The 20,976-nt window shown below is 38.7% G+C and overlaps 2 protein-coding genes across 5 annotated transcripts in view; one reads left to right on the forward strand and one right to left on the reverse strand.

The window, feature by feature from the left end:
• Positions 1–21: 21 nt before the first annotated feature.
• On the reverse strand, positions 22–6,434 carry rpl5b (ribosomal protein L5b). Its single transcript, XM_056749941.1, has 8 exons — positions 6,320–6,434; positions 5,783–5,852; positions 5,581–5,696; positions 5,143–5,277; positions 1,474–1,676; positions 929–1,106; positions 658–746; positions 22–176 (listed from the first exon to the last, which is right to left on the reverse strand). Exons 1-8 carry the CDS (start codon positions 6,320–6,322, stop codon positions 80–82), a joined length of 891 nt encoding a protein of 296 aa, XP_056605919.1. The 5' UTR covers positions 6,323–6,434; the 3' UTR covers positions 22–79.
• Positions 6,435–6,873: 439 nt separating this feature from the next.
• The window catches only part of evi5b (ecotropic viral integration site 5b), a 39,607-nt gene continuing 25,504 nt past the window's right edge, over positions 6,874–20,976 (forward strand). For 2 of the 4 annotated variants that reach the window (XM_056749800.1, XM_056749804.1), the window contains exons 1-2: positions 7,701–7,909; positions 18,214–18,440. In XM_056749800.1, coding sequence (XP_056605778.1) covers positions 18,295–18,440 — 146 coding nt within the window. In that variant the 5' untranslated portion in view covers positions 7,701–7,909; positions 18,214–18,294. Of the gene's footprint in view, positions 7,031–7,700; positions 7,910–14,864; positions 15,164–18,213; positions 18,441–20,976 lie in introns of those variants that run through there. The other 2 variants (XM_056749801.1, XM_056749802.1) reach the window with 2 other exon arrangements.

Below are 20,976 nucleotides of genomic sequence, written 5' to 3' on the forward strand. Positions count from 1 at the left end.
GAAGTATGACTGACACGGAAGTCTTTTCTGATATTTATTAGAACAAAGAATTTCTGCACAAACATGAGGAAAGAGAGCTCTAGTCCTCCTCTGCAGTCTGGGCCCGTAGGAAGCTGGCCTTCTTCTGGGCAACACGGTCCTTTCTCTGAGCCAGTGTGAGCTTGGCACGATTCCATCTGTCAAAAAAAAAGTCACATTAAGTAAGTAAAACCACAAGAAACTTATCACAGTAAGTTAAAACAAAGTAGCCATTTAATGGTTGTGTGTTTAAGTTTTCCTGACTTGAGCATCAAAATGTTAAGTTCATCCATGCAACCCATTCCCCATTCATACATTTCTAAGCAAAAGAGCCAATTTGATAAGGAAATGCATGCTTATTCTGAAAAGGTCCAGCATGGTCAGCGCTAGTAGATCTGACAACACAGAATTCGCAACAACTACCCAAAGCTGCTCTCAGTCCCGTCTTGAAAATGCCTGCATCAACTGTGCAAGTGAAGGACCAACTACATTTTGCTCAGTCTTAATCAGTATCATCATCAAGCAGCAGAAACGTAGTGTCAACAAATCTCATCGCTGAAATTTCTAACACTTAAATACCACAAATGAAAGGAAACCACATGGCACAATGGCAAACAGAACAAGTAAAAACATCTTTACCTCTTCTTCTTGACTTCACGCTTGGGTTTCTTTTCGTGCACTGGGTTCTCTCGGATTCCTGCGTGTGCCTTTTTGTACATTTCCTCAATCTGAGGGAGAGAAGTTTACTAAACTTTAGAATTCGGTGAACGTAGCAAGATTAATATCATTAGATTACATTTGCACAGATATATTTTAAGAAAAGTCAGTGCAAGGCTGGGACTACGTTTATGGCCTTGCCCTGGAAACTGCTCCCTTAAGACAATATCTCAAGCAAATAAACAGAACGTACTGCATCATGGTTGACCCCATTCTTGATGAAGCGAGAGAACTGTTTCTTGTAGGCCTCTTCATCCTCCTCCATCAAGTATTTCATGTACTCCGCGACGTTCAGGCCCATGATGTGCTTGCGGTGGACCTCTGCATTGAACTCCTTGCTTTCAGTGTCATAGCCAGGGAAGCGCTTGGTGCTAAAGGAAAATTTGAAACTTTTTTATGTTGAACATTTTAAAGCCACTTTTGGGTCAAAAAACGAACCTATGCTGGGTTATTTTAACCCATTGACCAGGTTTGTTTCTTTAGAGCAAATTGTTTAGTTTTTTGTCTAACAAACAACAATATTGTAGCCTCTTATATAAACAAACAGCTCTCAGCCCCGTCTTGAAACGCAATAACATCAGTTGTGCAAATGAAGGACCAACTACAAGTTGCTCAGTTTCAAGAGGTTTCATCATCAAGCACACAGAAATCTCTAAATAAATGAATCTGTCTATGTTTCAGAAACATTATTAACCAAATTGAATTAATTTAAAAGTAAGTAGAGAGAGAGAGATGTACCTGTGAGGAATAGAGAGACCTCCATCCACTGCCCCCTTCAGGGCTCCGAACACCTTGTTGCCGGTGGTGGTTCTGGCCAGGCCTGCGTCCAGGTAACACGTGAAAGCCCCTGGTTGTCCATCAATGCTCTCCACATTAAACTCATCACCGGTCACCTCCACCTGGCCCTCATACACCTTATCAAGGCTGAATTTGTTCAGCAGCTGAAAGAGTGCACAGAGTTCTGGTTAAAACAACAGTTTATCTATGCATCAGTTATACCCAGTTCAAAGAAAATGACAATGTCAAAAACAGTCCTCATTTACGAGTTTACTTAACCCTGAAGTCGTGGAGCCTCAAATGCATTATATACATTGAAGCAGGTACATTTCAGGGTTGTATTTTAACAGGGCTGGGAGCAAAATAGGGGTTTTTTGTCACCCAAGGAGTGTTTTCATAGGTCCTACACCTATTGGTGGAAATATACGTTCTGTGTTTGCATCAGAGTAGAACCCAGCACAACTGAAACTAAGTGATGCAACCGTTCATTGACTGACTGAATATGTACGGGAACAATATTTTAAATGACAAACATACAGCGAGCGAATGTTAACTGCATTAACCTGTCGCCTTGCTTGCAGTTTGTGTTCTTTTCTCAGCCTTTAATACAGGGGTCTTGTTATTGATGCACAAACATGCTTTTCTTTGCATTATTTTTATTGTTAATATAGATTGTTTGAATATTTTAAGGGATTTGCAGCATCATTTTTCATTTTACTGTGAGTGACAATTAAACATTTACTTGTCCTGAACCCGTTTTTATTAAGGCCTCAAAAGAGATGACTGACCATGGTTAATGTCACAAAGACTATTCTAGTGGAGGTACAGGTTGTCTATGGATGCGAAAGAAATCAGTGAAGATTTTATGCATTATATTGTAAAACCAGGCAGTATAATTAAGTATATATTTTTTTCATGCATCGCTATGTGTTGCAGAATACCGCTATTTTATAACTTAGCTCAGTTCTCTTTCCATTGGATCAGCATAGTCGCGGCTGTTACACAAAAATTCACTAGTTTTCCCACATTCTTGGAGCCAACTTGTTTAAAATCAATGAAACGCGTCAAACATGTACAATAGTTTTGTCAGATTTTACAATGCAGAAGCAGTGTGGTGTCATTTACATGTCAAATTAGAGCTTTACAGCTTTAACAAATTTGAACAGAAGTTCAGGAATATATGAGAATGCACTACGAGTCCTCTGAACTTATCGGAAAGGAGACCGAATCCCACACCGATTCTAAACTTAGTCTTGATAGAAAAGACCACGGTGAGTATTTTGTTTAGTTGAAGAACCATGCTCTAGATATATAATACAGACATGCTACTTATTAGTCTCTATTTTTTTCTATGTTCCATCGACATCACCCAAATCCCATGAGACAACAAAAACAACGCAGATCAAAGCATTCTTTGCGCTTTCCAATGGTTGGTGCGAATCAGGAAAATTGATTCAGGGGTCTGGTTCCTTCCTGGTTCAAGAAGTTAATGCCACAGACAAACAAAAATGCAACTAAATTCAAGACAAAGGGGTAAATTGCAGTACATTAAATTACAACCATGTCAACTAAAAAAGGAAAAATGAACTGTCGCTAAAGCTGGGGCCATGGTAAAAGAGTTTTTTTAGTTAAATTAGTCGTATTGCAAATTCAAAGAAAAGTGTTTGTTTAAATCATGACTACAGTTGTTATGCTTCTGTCTGGCTGTCTGATAGCTTATTGTTTTGTTCCACTTGACAATCAACATAGTTCTTGTTCATTTGTCCTCTGGGTTTTCCCCACACGTCGTAAATATTCAAAATGTTAAATAATTACCGATCCGGGCGGCTCCGATGTTCTTCAAATCAGGTTCATTCGCTCAACACACACCGCAGAGAAATCTGATAATGATCTTAAATGGCTCTGAAAATGATCAAGACTTTACCTAGGTTGTGTAAGGGGAGAATTTCGGTCAATTACCTTGTGGTGAGGCCCAGTCATTACAGTGTTTCCTTTAGATCTTATGTTGCATTAACATCTTTTTGCAGCGTTGATCTTTAAAACTGACATGTCTGTTGAGCACATGAACGTCATGGCCAATCAGAGGCTAGCTTTGTACAAGCACATGTTCTTTGAGTTTTGGACTCATCACAAATGCCATCATTGTAAAGAACCGCATGCAAATCAGAAGCAAGTAAAAGTGTGAAGTCTAGTCAGACTCATTTATTGTCGGTGAGCACTAAATTAAAGTCCCTAACTTCAGTAACGGGGAATGTTTTAGCTCATTTTCTGTATGTGAAATCTTGACTTGAGGCATACAACAGCAATAAAACTATTCAGAAGACATGTTTTGTCTGGGTAGCCAATAGGAACATGATTTCATTGTTAATGTTAATTAATAGAAAAGCACTGTGTTCAGTGTTTCCAACATAATTTTGACTTGTGGCGCAGGCATCATCATAAAATCATTAGCTTATATGTGACGTCATCACGTCGTGTTTGCGTCTTGTTAGTGTTAGCACTTTTCTTCTATTGTCTTTCACATTATTCTTTTTCACTAACTGCTGCTAAAATCCTGATTTATAAACCCTAAATCATCAAGCAAAAAAATCACAAGTACATCTACATTACTGAGTGGCTATATGCTGTTTGCCCTTTCTCGACCATGTGTTGCTGTATTATGAATGCTTCTTTGATTTTAAATGCAAGTGATAGTTAAATACACAACACAAGTGGCAGAGGGCTTGCACACAAATGGAGCTCATTGGAAGATTGCATGTGAACACGAAAGAGGTCGACGGATAGGCAGCCACGCGCCACTCACACCAGACAAGTCAGGAAAGAAAGACGCAGAAGCACTGTTTATCCATTAGTTAATCGATCACAGATACAGTCCTAGAAAGTGAACGCAAACAATGAATCGTAGTAATGCGTTCACGTTGTGTATGTGTATACTTGTCAATGACGACCTGAACTGTGCACTTCCGCAATGGCAGCGGTAAACATCAGTGCCACGTGACCCGCACAGTTGACCAATCACACACACAGCCTGCACAGGTGGGTTCACAATCTACTCGTCTTTCCATGAAAATATGAAATAACATATTTGAAAATAACAACTGGAGGAAGTTCCAAGTTTGCAGGTCGTACATGTGCAAGAACTTGTGAAAACAAATCATGCCGTCTTAAACTTTTCACAAAATGTGTTTTGGTCACAGTCTGGAGCACTGATATAATCGTTTATAATGTTCTGGTAGATGGCCATCTAGCAAACTAACCCCGCCCCCCGATGTCATTGTCCATCGCGATGTTTCCCTGACGGCATCATCTGATGCTTATTTGGTAGACATCCCCTGACCCCATCTCCAAAGACATTTTCCAATACTCGGTCACGAGTGAAATAAACACTGTGCCTTTACATACAACACGCAAATTACCATTCAAAATTTTATTGTGAATGACTAACTTTTACTGAACAATTGTATGTTGGAATCTGATTTGATGACCAACTTCAGTAAAATTGCAGTCTTTAGGTTGTCTGGAAAATTATAGAACGTCTAATCATTAACTTCTACGTTTCTGTTTGGGTGATGAGTGTAAGGTGCATGGCAGAGTTCTATCAAAGTGTTTAAAGTTGGAAGCGAGACTTACCCTGCGGGCGAGAAGTAGACCAGTGCAATAGGCTGCAGCGTAATTGGTCAAACCCACATTGATGCCATACTTGGGCAGCTCATGGGAGTAGGCCGCAGACACAATCATGTCACCCTCAATCTTGGCATAGGCGATCTGAAGAAAAACATAATAATTTGAATGAATGAAAATCTGAAAAAACACTACATCCTAAAATTCTCAGGGATGGTCAACTGGCATAACTGATCGATCTGGAGGAGTGTTTAAATAAATAAATATGCATGTGTGACAGCTCGTTTGTGAATATGAAAACCAACAGATAAATGTTGATCCGGACATGCATCAAAAGAAGGAAGCAACAAACTTTCCATATTTTCCTCCCGACAAAAGCGATGATACTATGCATTTGTGTGGTTGTCTCAATATAAGTTCTCATGAGGAGAAGAGCTTTAAACCAACCTGGCAGATAATGTCCCTGTTGGTGAAACGGACGATCATCCTATACTTGGGTGTGTTGTACTTATTCTTGTCTTGGATAACCAGGCGCTTGCGGGCAAAGTAATCTGTTTTACCCTCTGGAAAGCAAAATAAAGTAAAATCAATATCAGGTTGCCATTAAAAACATTGTACAAGTTATTTTTTTATAAAGAACAGCATTTACCTCTCCTTCTCCTGAACTTAACCTGGTACCTCTTGAAGTAGGCCTTGCTCTTGACAACTTTAACAAATCCCTAAAAGATAACAGGACAGCTTATGAAAATCACATTTCAGAACGACGTAAACCATGCAAAATGTTCCTGCAATTAAAACTGACTTGATATGATTGTTAAAGCTCCAATCAGATGCGCACGTTTACAAGTTTAGCACGTTAGCATTAAACATGTCAAGCTAGTCATGCAAGTGTCCGAACGCCGTTCGATATTTCATTCATGCATTTTGAGAACGTGTGAGATTTCGTAAACGATTAATACTACAGCAGACACGGTCTACAGTATGCGTCGCTCTCCAATACCCATGTGGGAAGGGCTTGAAGTCAGCCATAAGGCCACACGTTTGAATTCGTACCGGACTCCGTCTGTCCGAGTAAATCTTAAACCATCCTTTTATTTTCGGACATAACAGTATAACAAAAGGGCACCAAACAGACAATTAACCTTTAGGGAACATGATAACCGTATTATTGCGGCGCTGTACTGACCATTTTGCAGACTTTTCAGTCTCCTAAGCAGGAGCCTGGAGCCAAACGGGGGAGTTTTGACTCCGCCGCACTGGAAAAAGAAAGAATGATGTGCGCATGCGCAGTAAATAGCGTCCGCCGCAAAGCTGGTGAGAAAACTCGAGGAGACCTCTGCTGCTGTGGATGAATAATTGCGATAATGCTTATATACCGCACACTTTGAAAGTCTAATATTTAATATCCAGTTTAAGCACTTTGTTAACCCCACAAAGAAGTAAAAAAATAATTCAGTTATTAATTTTAAAATATTTTTTTGTATTATACTTTCAAAGTGGCACATGAAAGACATATTGGGATATTGTTTTTTTTTTCATTTTGATTGTTGTAAGTATTATAATAAATATAATATATAAATATGTTTTTGGACAATATTGACAGCTTTTGACAGCTGAACAAGGCGTTACAGACACGCCTTCTCGGGAGAGATGATGAACACATTACTGGAAAAATCATTCTCCTTCTTTGTAGTTTTAAAATAGGTTCCACGTAGATGAAGTCTAGTAGGCTGGATTTATGCGTCAATAATGCATTGTTGCAGAGAGAAAGGTGTGTCCTACATCAGAAAGAAATGAGATTCACGTCAGCACAACCAGGGAGAACCAGAAAAGTTGGTTGTCTGTGCAACGTCTTCTACCACCCGTGTATCTGAACGGTGTCGAGTCATTAATTCATGTAAGTCTGTGAAAAGTCAAATTTTTTCAAAAACTGTAAACACCTGATGGTGAGTTGTTTATTTTGTTTGTATGTTTAGTTTCTTTTTACAAAGGTAGCATATTATAACTACAACTGATAAGCGGGACAAATGCAGCACATAAACGATAGTGACACAACATGATTAGAAAGATAAAATCCATTTACTGACAAAACATTGCATCACATTCTCTTTTTAACATACAGTATCGCTTTAATACTACATGTATCCTAAATATTGAATTCTGTATTGTTGTGTCTACATCGCCATTATCCTTGAGTGATATTTCCTGCATATTTTAATAACGCATAAAGAACACAATAGATATGTTGTCTTATTATTATTAAACATTATATGAGACATTATTAGAATATGTTTGTTATGTCTTATTATTCAGAGGTAAATTTCATGGTTCGTTACTATTAAAACAAAACAGTGGATCGGTCACTAAAATTGTTAGGCGACGCTTTTAAATGGTTATTGTTAGTCTTATGCTTCATAAAGGTTGCTAAGTTATGTTTATGTGGGACCTTCTTTGAACAGCAGAGGGTGATAGAGAATCAGTAAGTCACTTATGCAGCCCATGTGTACGCATGCGCAGTTCTCTTCTGTGCAGCGCATAGCCAATCTTCTGGTGGCATGAGTGACTGCTGGAGGAGCTGCAGTAACTGCACTGCTGTCTGCGCATACACGGGCTTATACGATGAGTCTATGGACTGGACTGTTGAAATCCTGCCCCGGTGTAAAAACTGACCGCCGACGTCGGGCTTGAACCCAGTGCGCGAGGTTATGCAACTTTAGCTCGCTCCATGGAAAGTTAATATTTAGCTCAGACCCTTGGGATCGAAAAAGGCTTCAAGGTAAACAATCTGAGACGGTTTTTAGTGTGTGTGTGTCTGTATGTGCCTGTTGCGGTAGGAGTGTGAATACCAACGTCCGTTGGTTTTTGTGGCGGTTTCAGTTACAGTTTCCAATTTAATTGTTTTATTCGTCCTGTGTGCAACTCATATCCTACCACCTGTCAAAGTATAATCCAAATACTAAAATAAAATTCAACAACTGTCAGTTTGGTTACTTATAATACAGTCTATACAGGTTGAGGTGTAGACTGTCCGTTAGCCACCACTGCTAACATCTTTAGCCAGAGTCTCAGACAGCTGTACACATAAAAGTAGACGTCGACATGTATGCATATTATAGTATTTTCTTATACAGGCTTATGCAGGTGTAACCTGCTAAATGTTACCAATATTTCCTTGTTGTAATGCGATTTACTTTAAGTCTTGCATACAAAATGTACAGCAGATCTTATGAGGTAACGTTACTCGCTTGGTTGTTTGCCAGCAGATATTGAATAACGAGTATACATATCCTCATAGCTATTTTAATATTATTTTTGCTTTTCACTTTTTAGTTCACATGTGTAAGATGCATACACTACTAACTCAGGTCATCGGAGGTGACCGCTCGTGCATGTGATCAAAACATTGTCATGGATCACAGTGCCACGTTGAGATGTCTTGGGTGGGGTGAGAGCCAGGCATCATGTATTGATCAGGGAAAACCAGTCGAGTGTGGTCATATTAAACAACTAACAAACATGATCTATTGTGTTTTGTGGTGTTTAGAAAGGAAGTTATCCTAAATGCCTGAATGGCACAATACAAACCTTTGCTATGCATCATGGGTGTTTTCTACTAATATGTTGCTTTACCCTTACATTATTCAGTGCATCTGGAAGGTTCAGGGGATTTTGAGTTGGTTACCACCGATATTGATTGAAGGGGGTGCCTGATTGAAGGGGGTGCCTGATGTCTATTTTGTTTGATCTTTAAATGGGCTTCTCAACTGTGTGTCTGAAGATTTATATTGGGTATATTTTTATGATGTTTTGGATGAAATATATATTCATGTGTTATATAATCCTTTATTGCTGTTGGATTTAAAGGCCATAGATTATTGAAAATCTATGTTCCATGTTTTTAACAAAATGTGAACATGAAGACTGCATAATACAATAAATTGTTCAAATGCCTTAGAAATCCTGTCAGAAGCGTTTAGATAAGCATGTTTAGTTGATATGACAGCATAATATCTCCAGTGTTTACATTTGACCTTTAATAGTCAATGAATATTTGTCAAGCCGTCATCTCAAAGGAGGCACTTGCTCTAGTCTAGTTCAAATTCGCACCCTCTGACCCAGTCGTGGTCTAAACGTAACCACTAGATCTGTAACTCTGTCTTTTCAGTGATTACATCTGATCCACTGAAGTTAAGAACCCGTACAAACTACAAAGTTATGGGCTGTTGTACATTCAGGAAATGGACTGAGTATGACCTGAGGTATTCATACCTGATAAGATTTACGTGATAATGTTGACCGTAACAGTCATGTTTGTAGATCTTGTGTGTGTTTTTGTGAAAATGCTAATGCTTGTTGTTGTGGCCCCAGTGTTATTCTATGTCTCAAGGTTGTCATGTTGGCTGGGTAGTGCTTACAATGACTTGCCTGTACTTGCCTTCTATGAGAAGCCTTCTAGACCCTTGCTTTTGAACTTTTATTTTCGCAGTAGCCAATAAGGGATTGTTTATTGTACCACTTACATAAACCTTTGTTAGCGTATTTCTCTTAGCATACTGCTCCAGTGTATTTGGTAATATTTGTCACATTAAATCGCTGATCCGCACAAGAATGTGTAGGTCTGCTTTAAGTGGCCTTTGTGCATATCTGCGTGGCTTTCTAATTTTTCCAGTCTCACATGCACATTTAGCTTACATTTGGCCTAAGCAAATGGAACTTGTGTTGGCTTCGAAGGCAGGCGTTATTGTAGTTCCCCTTCTTTAAGACTATCTTGTTATCTCAGACTGCATGACCGAGGGAATTTCTAAGCAGTAGCATTTACTTAATGCCATTTAGTCAGGTTGATAATGCAAGCCTGCCATATGCAAAACATCAAAAGTCCTGATCACTGAAAGAGAGGGGAAGATCTAATAAACCTAATGATATACCTTGATCATGCCTAGTGGTCCTGTTTCTGTCTCTCTCTCACTCAAACCTTTCATAATCGAATAGGGGGCCTGTTTACCTACCGCACATCATTTGTTACTGATTTCCACAGATCAGATCTCATTGACGTAAAGATCTCAGAAGTAGAATTTCTGTTTGATCGGAGCAGGGAAAAAGATTGAAAAGTTGTTCTTGTAAACTTTGTGATTCAGTGTCATATTATGTCTTTCGTTGAAGGGTTTTTCTTTACTCACTTAAAGGGAAAGTTCACCTCAAAATCAAAATTGTGTCATTTTTTTAATCGCACAACATGTTTTAACCTTTTGACCTACCACGTCTTCAGAACACTATTAAATATATTTTAGGTGACATCTGAGAGATTTCCAGGCCTCCTCATAGACATCATGGTTATAGTTGTTGTCAAGGTCCAGAAAAGTACTAAAGACATCGATAAATTTGTCCATCCGCTCATAGTGGCTCAATTGAATTTTTTTGAAGCGACGAGATACTTTATGTACGAACGAACCAAAATAACGACTCTAATCGATATATTCTCCTCTGTCTTGTCAGTCTATGATAAACGTTCACGAGAGCACTTCGACGCATGGTCTTTTGATTTGAGAATATATCGAATAATGTTGTTATTTTGGTTTGTTTTCTGGTGTTTGGAGATGTCTGGATAACGCACCACCTGCGAGAAAGCTTCTGGTGCATGCCCATACAAAGAACATCTTTAAACTTACTGTGATTTCGGAAGACTTTAAACATTCCATTACAATAAGTCCCTAAAGCGCTGTTCTAAATCAATGGTTTAGTGTTACATAATGTGAGAGCAGACCATCTGGTCTATGTGGGAAGCCTATAGACAATACATGAAAAAGTCTGTGGCTGTTATGTCTTAAAGGAGATTTATGGGATAATGCAGTTTGAGCTCTATATTATTACAGAAAGGACATTTTTACAGGAATTTTTTCTGTGCCACTAGTAATTCAGCCATCTGTATTACATTTGGTCGGATTAGTCACATAGTCCTTCTACTTTTTTGAATCTCCACGGTTCATGTTGCTAGATATAACCAATTATTATTTGAAAGGAGTTTGTTCTGTTTTGTTACTATTGATACCTCTTTATTTACATGCCAGTTTGTTGTTACGGCTCACAGATTGAATTTGTTCTGTGAATTACCTGTCCTTTATCTGCCTCATTCATTTTCCTTCTTCTCAACAGGTGCTGCAAATTATAAATCGCTGTTTTCCAAACCAACCCCATGCACCGTTTGTTGGTTGTTGTGTTAAAGCTCTTGATTTGTGTTGTATGGCAGCAGGTTGGCTCCTGTGTTGACTATTTGGACAGCTGAAGCAGAATTTATAACAGATAGTGGGGGACTCAGTGTTTTGGATGAAGATGTGTCTGAGTCCTGCTCTCTTTGCTTTAAGAATAAACCTTGAGTCAGGCCTGGACCTTTGCTCATTCTCACTTGTTGTAACTCTTTTTAACCAATAGCATTGATCACACGATTTGTTTGGTTGTTAAGAATTTACTTATTATCATCCAGTTGTGTTGGTTACATCTTTGCGATTGTCGTGCAACATTAGTTCTGTCCACATAAAATCGCAAAAAACGTTAGTCAATGTGACGTTTACGTAAAATGCAAGTCTATCAAGCAGGAAACAAATGCTGCTATCATATATTGGGAAACATCCAACTACACTGTGTCTGACTCTCAAAGTCTTTTATTCTATGATTTGTCAGACAGCTCATTGTTTTCATTACAAGTAAATTGTGCAATGATATGGCTTTCTGCATATCTAACGGGAATCACCCTCTACAGGGTCAGCTTAGGGAGGTTTCACCAAAAACACTGGTAATTTCTAGCCTGTTTCCTGTTTTTATGCTACACGGGATATATGCCAGCATGCATGTTTGGCATTGTTTTGTAAGTGGCATTACATAATTTCATATGCTATTATTGTTGTTTTCAGACTCTGTCTTTAATGAGTACAGTCTTCACTGCCTCTCACTCTGTTTCTGATAAGCTGGCCAGTTTAATGGGTTGCTGGAAAGCTTTGTGTTGACTCGGCATGTTTAGAGTACTGTGTATTCTGGTTTTCCTTTTAAACCTCCAGCAGTGCGGATAGAAAATGCATGCACATCACTTTCTTGTTCTGCTTCCAGGATGAGCCGAAGTCTGGCTGTTATTGACATCAGCCCAGAATTTTAAAGCAACAGTTTATTCGACCTCAAAACAATATATCTCATATTATTTCAGGGGTAGAAGAACTCGTAACTGGATGAATTCTACACACGCTGCTATCTGAGCAGCCTCATAGCAGTTACAACCACACTCTGTAAGTTCTGTGTTTCGGTCAGTACACAGAGCCCCGCCAGTCCCCTGCCTGCAAAAAAATGCGAAATGGTTTCCAAACAACGTTTCTGCATTCACAGGTTTCTTCTGTTTAGTCAACAAATTCACGTGAATTGCGAGGCACACAGGGAAGCTTATACAGCAACATTATTTACGACACTGGTGATAGACAATTGTGCTTATCAACCAAATGAGGAGCCGTGAGCAAAAGTTAAATGGTGTTGCTTTAATGTTACCTACCTAGACCGGGTCCTACTCCTAATTGGGTATTTTTGCATTGAAAATATATCAATGCACTGGAAAAATGGACCAAACTTGAAAAAGGTGACTTAATATGGTGTCTTGCTTTTCTTGACACGCTGATAAATAAAGTAGTATTGCACTACTCATGAGGATAAACAATCAAAATTTACACAAGGAGGCATCTTTTATAAAGGCCTCTTAAAGGGATAGTTCACCCTAAAATGAAAAACTTGTGAGTGAGTCAAAAATGATAGAATCACAATTCTCCAGTATCAAACATCGTTAATATATTAAACTGTAAACTGAACTACTAATCGTTTTCTTGACTTAACATGACTTTATTTAATCTTTTAATATAGTAAATTGAAATGGTCATTTTCTTCTACAAGATCCGAGTTGTGCAAGATTGCTGCAAAGGGTTTCAAGTTCTTTTTTTCACAACTTCTTTCAGAAAGATTGTTTAAAAAGAAAAGGATGTCATTGTGATGTGGCTGTGTTGGCTTTTCTTCACTTTTTTAATTAATAGCAAATAACTCCACTGACTGAAGGCAGGAACATCATAACCTCCCATTAAACACAATAAAAATGCATGAGGCCTAACTTTCCTCTCTTCTTTGTCTTGTTCAGCAAATTTAGCCCAGCGCCTCTACATGAATCATTTAGGAGGTCAGGGTAAAGGAAGGGATAATGTTCTGTTTCCTAGCAGATGCTCTTCGTCTTGGTGTATTAAAGTTCTAGGCCTTATTTCTTCTAAGGTTCTGTCTACCCAGAATGATCTTGCATCAGCTTAAAGAGTGACATGGTCTAGGGTGCAGTGTTAAATTTAGTTCCTCACTTGCTATTTAAATACCAAGCCAATAGGCAGCTTCTACCGGCAAGAGTATAAACATTTTGTTTTTTTTTTTGAAACCAGCTAATTGTTTTGCATGTGTGTGTGTGTGTGTGTGTGTGTGTGTGTGTGCACTGCAGCTCATCGTGCACAGAAACAGCTGTGTGAATGTGGTACAGCGGTATCCACTACAGAATGCTGGAATAAAGACCCACAGGGGTTGTCTAGAGGAAACATGCAGACCAGCCCTGCAGTGAAAGAAACCAGCTGAAGCTTAAAAGCCTGATATGACTTTTCATACCAGTCCACTCCAGATCATCACTATTTTATGATAGACCACTGGATATGTGTGAGATAAGTCTCACTCAACCACTGCTGTTTAGTTTCTCATCTTCAGCTGGAATGTTATTATTAAGTTTATTTAGTATATGCAAAACCTGGATTTGAATTGGCAGAAAATATTTGGATATTTGGCCATTGTCTTTTTATGCATTATAAGTTTGACTTTTGTACATTTTGAATTTGGGTGGACGAGTGGAAGTCATTTGATTTGTAGGTTCATGCTAATATTCAGTAAAACACATTAAATCAGTACACCCTAACATTCTATTAGCTCGATTAGACACAATGGATAGTTCACCCAAAATTAAAACGTCTGTCATTATTTTCTAAACATCAGGTTGTCCCGATCCTGTATAAGTATCTTTCTTCTGCTAAACACAATGAAAGATTTGTGGAAGAAAGTCAGTAAATAAAACAGATCTGATCCCACATTTTCTGCCATATCAGGGAAAATAAATACTATGGGAGTCAATGGGGGATGAGGTCTGTTTGGTTACTAACATTCTTTTAAACATCTTCCTTTGTGTTTAGCAGAAGAAAGACATGTATACACGTTTGGAACAATCTGAGGGTGAGTAAATGATGACAAAATTTTCATTTAAGATTTACAAGTATTAACTTATATATTCACTTTATATGTCACCTATGAAAACGTAAAACAAATCAAAAAAATCAGGCATTCTTTTTAATCTTTGCTCATTTATTCATGTCTGAACTTTCTCCTGTTGTTTTCTATTCCCGCCTCTTTCTAAAGCTCTATCTAAGAAAACATTGTCTTAAACCCTGAGAGTTGAAAGTCATTTCTAGGGAATTTTATTACGTGGTATATTTTGACAAAAAAACCCATGCATGCGCAACATGCAGTCATAATTTGTCAGAAATGTGAGGTAGCAAGAGGAAACGTAAGCTGTATAATAGAGGATTCAGAGAAGTGCTTATGCAAATGAGAAACTTGCTTTGCTGTGCAGAGATAGACTTCCCCTGAGTTTATCATTACACCTCAGTTATGTCGCGAAACTCGGCGCAGTAAGCAGGAAAAGGGCTTTTTTTCTCTGTTGGGTAAATTCCAACGCATGAGTTGGTGATACAGCAGCTGTAAATGACTGTAGTGACTGACACTGCTACTGTACAGCTGTCTGTCTTAATGATTCTGCTGGAGCACTTTGACCCGTGGTGACAACGTGACTTGGAAAAACTGCTCCGATGACTACAGAAATCGACAGGAGAATCTCAGAGGATTCATGATTTCAATTTTTTTTTATGGTTTCTCTTGTGGCTTGGTTAGTGGAATTGGTTTGTGACGGGACTTCAGTGACATCATTCTTTAGGTAAGAGCAATGTGAAGTTTGTTCTTTTAATAAAGGAAGGAAATCATTACTATAAGAGTTAGTTAAGTACATTAATATATATATATATATAGATAAGGTATTTCAGCCATGATCTGAGAAGAGTTTGGGACTTTGAATGGTGTTGCAAGATTCTCTGTTTGGGCTATTGATACTCTTTCTGCTTTGTGCTTATAATAATTGTACTATTTAGAGATAACCTCTTTGATTCAAAGTGAGTCATTTTTGCACTCCACTCTTTTACAATCTTTTAGTTGGAAAGTACACAACTACCTCAAACATTTTCTTAGTCTAACCTTTGTAGCGGTTGTCTTTGAAAAAATCAAGTGACACATGTCATCCAATTCACATGGGTGCACACCTAACTAATGACCTAGTAAACCATTCTGTGCCCGGGCTGTAAAGAACTTTTCACAAAACCCTTAAACAGCAGTTTAAAGACTCTGTTCCAAAGAGTAATCCAAAGAAAAGTGACGTCTTGGTCAGACATCTTGGTTTTTTTTCTTTTTTTTGTGTGATTTATTTGTTTTAAAGGGATAGTTCTCCAAAACTTTAAATTCTGTCACCATTTCTTACCCTCAAGTTGTTCCAAACCTGTATATATTTATTGGTTCTGTTGAACACAAAGAAAGATATTTGGAAGAATGTAAAAAAAATTCAGTTCTGGGACATGATTCACACCATAGTAGAAGAAATGAAATCTGGGGCAACTTTATCTTTCCTACTATAGTAGTCAATGATCTGAAAATTGCTTGCATTCTTCCAAATATATTTCTTGGTGTTCAACAGAATAAAGTATTTTTACAGATTTGGAACAACTTGAGGGTGAGTAAATGATGACCGAATTTTCCTTTTTGGGGGAACTGTCCTGGAACAATGTGCAATGGCAGATAAGGATTTTTAATCCTTTTTTGTATTCACTGTTGGATGAAATGTGCTGAAAGATTGTCATGAATTCTACTTAAAAGCAGTGATCTTTACATTCTGAAATGTTTTATTGCCAAAAGCCTGTTTACAGTTGTGTTCAAAATTATTCAAACCCCACTGAAATTGATTGTTTTGGTCGGTTTGACATTGATTATGATCATTCAGTCATCCTGCTTACAATTAAATCAAAGAGGCACGTGTAGGTCAGCCAAATATAACATAACATTTATAATGAAATAACCACAAATGTCTTTTCTGAGCTCACATCATTATCAGTTTTATTCAACCCCCAAGTGACATTCAATCTTAGTACTTAGTACAACATCCTTTTACAGTTATAACAGCTTTTAAACGTGAAGCATAGCTTGACACAAGTGTCTTGCAGCGATCTACGGGTATCTTCACCCATTCATCATGGGCAAAAGCCTCCAGTTCAGTCACATTCTTAGGCTTGCGCACTGCAACTGCTTTCTTTAAGTCCCACCAGAGGTTCTCAATCGGATTTAAGTCTGGTGACTGCGATGGTCACTTTAAATATTCCAGCCTTTAATCTGCAACCATGCTCTAGTGGACTTGGAGGTATGCTTGGGATCATTGTCCTGTTGAAAGGTCCAACGTCTTCCAAGCCTCAGGTTTGTGACGGACTGCATCACATTGTCATCCAATATCTCCTGGTACTGAAGAGAATTCATGGTACCTTGCACACGCTGAAGCTTCCCAGTACCTGCAGAAGCAAAACAGCCCCAAAGCATGATTGACCCCCCGCCATGCTTCACAGTAGGCAAGGTGTTCTTTTCTTCATAGGCCTTGTTCTTCCTCCTCCAAACATAGCGTTGATCCATGGGCCCAAACAGTTTCAATTTTGTTTCATCAGTCCACAGAACACTATCCCAAAACTTCTGTGGTTTGTCCACATGACTTTTGGCATACTGCAGTCGACTCTTCTTATTCTTTGGGGACAGCAAGGGGGTGCGCCTGGGAGTTCTGGCATGGAGGCCTTCATTACGCAGGGTGCGCCGTATTGTCTGAGCAGAAACTTCAGTACCCACATCTGACAAATCTTTTCTCAGTTCCTCAGCAGTCACACGGGGACTTTTCTCCACTCTACGCTTCAGGTAACGCACAGCAGTCGAAGTCAGCATCTTCTTTCTGCCACGACCAGGTAGCGTTTCAACAGTGCCCTTTGCCTTGAATTTGCGAATGATGCTTCCTATGGTGTCTCTTGGTATGTTTAACATCTTTGCAATCTTCTTATAGCCATTGCCCTTCCTGTGAAGAGTAATCACCTGTTCTCTTGTCTTCCTGGACCATTCTCTTGACCTCACCATGTTTGTAACCACACCAGTAAATGTCTAGAAGGAGCTGAGTATCACAGTCATTTTAAAGCTGCCTAATTGGTGCTTATTAGGCTTTATTGCTGCTCCCTGATATCCACAGGTTTTTTTAATACCTGATTGAAAACACTTCATTGAACCTCTGTTCTTCAGAGTGGTAGTCTTTAAGGGGTTGAATAATTATGTCAATGAAGAATTCAGAAAAAAAGAAACATTTACTACTGTATTACAAAACTAATTGATGTCATTTTAGTTGCATGTGGTTCTTTAAGAAGTCCTTGTAGGATTTCATTCTGAATACAATTACAAAAGTACACTAAATTCCCTAAAACCATTTACAGCATTGGGGGTTGAATAATTTTGAACACAACTGTAGTAGTATGCTCTACACCAAACCAAGTATGAAGCCGTCTGCGGTAATATACAGTTCCAAGAGTTTGTTTACCACATTCAAATCCTAATAGTCTGCATGCTAATTATTTGGACAGTACACAATTATTTTTTTTGACCTTAATCTTTTCATACACAGGAATGCATGTATAAGTGTATTGCAATTGTATCAGGTTGAAGCACCCTTGAATTGATAGTAAATGTAAACGCATTTAAGAGTGTAAACTCTCCATTGTCCACCCCTAACTCTTGAAATGTAAAAGAAACCTAATACTAAGGCCATGTTTTGGGGTTTGCAGAACATTGCCTATGATTTTTGTTATGCTTACTGGATTCACTTTTACCATTTGAATAAATTATTTTGTTGTTGTTGTACCGTAGGTGGCGACAGACAAGGTAACAGGCAAGCTGAGTTCAACTCTTTCATGGGTGAAGAACTCAGTGTCGCATACGGTGAGTCAGATGGCTAGTCAGGTGGCCACGCCCTCTTCGCTGCACACCGGTGTGGCATCGTCAACCGCCTCCCTGTCGTCGCCCTCCTCCGCCTCCCCGGCCCAGCTCAGCCCGGATGAGTTGGAGCTATTGGCTAAACTAGAGGAGCAGAACAGGTAAAAGCTGGATGATTTTGTCTAAAAAATGCATAGCATTGTAACACATTGCTGATTCAATGTTGTGCCCAAAGCATGTTAGAAAAGCATTGATTGTCATTTTGGATGCATTGCTTGGTCAAAATATTTGCCTTTTGCATACATAAGAGAAGCTGAAAGCTTGGGAAGGAATCACATATGTAGAGATGTCTGAATGTCTCCTTTGAATATAACCTTTTCTCTTACTTCAGGTCATGAATAGATTAATGGAATGTGTTGTGTTTATAGCATTCCATCATGCTTAACAGCAGGATATTGTAAAGGTCCTCTTGCTTTTTCTTAACAAAGCACTTTTTCAAATTTTTATTGGGCTTTAGACTTGGAGGCCATTTCCTTTTAAAGTATGTTCACCATTGAATTGATGAGCTCTAGTCTTGTCCAGATTCTCTGATAGTGTGGTCCGAATTTAGACAGCACTTACGTACATTGTTATTTCAAGAGTGTTGACATTTTGTTAACTCCGTGAAGCCTACGCTGGGGCGGCTGTGTTGTGTTTTCAGACAAGTGATGGCACAGTGCTCGTCTAAAATAAATATAGATCCTGTGAGACATCAAGGTCTGTGGAATCTGCCTGTCACTCTTACCGTGTCCCTCCTTAAATCAGTTCTCCCCTCTATGCTGTGTTCACGTTTACTTTCTTCCACATACTGTAGTAGGATAGGGGAGGCATATCGGATGAAGCAAACATGGATATGAATGCAGATGACAACAGGCCTCTAGTCACAGATATCCTTCGACTGGATGGAGCTAAAAACAGCGTCTATGCCCATAATGCACTGTGATTATTTTATTTGTGCCCGTAATCTGCAGATTTGCACACATTCACCAGCAATTATTGTTGATTCATCCATCCAGACTGCAGATCAGGACAGAAATCCGACGGTATTGAGTGGGGTCTGTCAAAAAAAGCAGGTTAACAGAGGAATTACTAATAATATGTTAAAATTTCCATCATATTTAGGCCTAATCCACAAATTCACAGGTATTTTTCCTTCTTGCAAGGTATCACAGGTATTTTTCCTTTGTATCCTTGCAAACGCCGCCACATGAAAACGTGATTACGTGTTATAAAGCGATGTCAAAATCATGCCAAACCAACAGGCGACGCAGTTACCCTAACCATAAAGCTGTGTTGGCCAATCAGAAGCCTGGAATCTGACATCAAACAAAGGAGACAGCGGCACGCATTCCAAGGTCAAAAACCAAATCTCAGTCTACACAACAAGTCTGAAACCGGAGTTCCTAAACATCTTCACCCTGGCAGGAGTTTTCAAAAAAGGTTGCTTTCAGTGACCAAAAAATTTCAGTTTTGAAAATACCCATGGTCCTTAGTCAGTATGTAGACTCAGTTTGACCTGTGACCTTTATTAAATGACAGCGTGGGTGCGGTACACATAACAGCTCACCTCTGACATCAGCATTCATCAGGACAGCTGGAGGCCACAGCTGGTCCCAAAGCAGACCAACAATCCCCATTCACCTGCTGTCTGCCACAATACTCATACCATTAGGGTAATGCTGTCTGGAGTGTGTTTAACAAAGCAGTGTTTAAAAAAAGAAGCAGTGGTTTAAAAGTTTATTTTACACACAAGAAAGTTTAACTGAATATCACATTTGACAAGTCTGTATTTTGGTGTTGTGTACCAGTAATTGTGTAAAATTGCGTCAGAAGACTTGTTTACTTATGTGTATATATATTCAGTTATTTGTGTTTTCTTCTTGTTTTACAGGGAGGATAGTCCACCCAAAAATTCTGTCATGAATTACTCACCCTCATGTTGTTCCAAATCTGTAAATATTTTTTTTCTGTCAAAGACAAAGAAAGATATTTGGACGAATGTTAGCAACAAAATTAGCAACTTTTGTTAAATACAAAAGTAGATATTATGAAGAATTTATGAAAACAAACAGTTTTTGGAGTACCTCTGACATCCCCACTTATCTCCGTTTCTAGCATTCTTCTAAATATCTTTTCTGTGTGTGTGTTCAACAGAACAAAGAAGTTTATACAGAGTTGGAACTACTCAATTCAGGACAGAATTTTCATTTTTGGGTGGACTATCCCTTTAAGCGAGAATCTTAAACAATATTAAGGTTAAGAAAATACTTTTTTGCTGTGTAGAGATCATTCAGAAGATACACATTTCAAAAAGCAATTTCATTGACCGGATTCACATTTAAACTTGGCAGTCTTATAATGTAAATGGGAAGGTTGTCCTCTTTGTGAGATTTTGGGTCTGTGGATCATAGCCCCTCCTATTTCCTCATGAATTATTAATGTTGTATGCAGGTCAATTTAGGGATGGCTACTCAGTCCACCCTTGCTTCAGGCTCAGTGTTTTTGCTATCTACAGACTGGTTTCAGTCTGTAGAACGGGATCGGAGTGAATTGGCTCGAGTGCAACACCCACACAGTTTTCTCTGCAGCACAGAAAGTAGGGCAGTCGCTCAGAGGATCTGTTTAGCTTTTGGAGCTTTGATTTTTCACATGTGGGCA

The sequence above is a fragment of the Triplophysa dalaica genome, chromosome 6 (genome assembly GCF_015846415.1).
Source record: "Triplophysa dalaica isolate WHDGS20190420 chromosome 6, ASM1584641v1, whole genome shotgun sequence".
Lineage (NCBI taxonomy): Eukaryota > Metazoa > Chordata > Actinopteri > Cypriniformes > Nemacheilidae > Triplophysa > Triplophysa dalaica.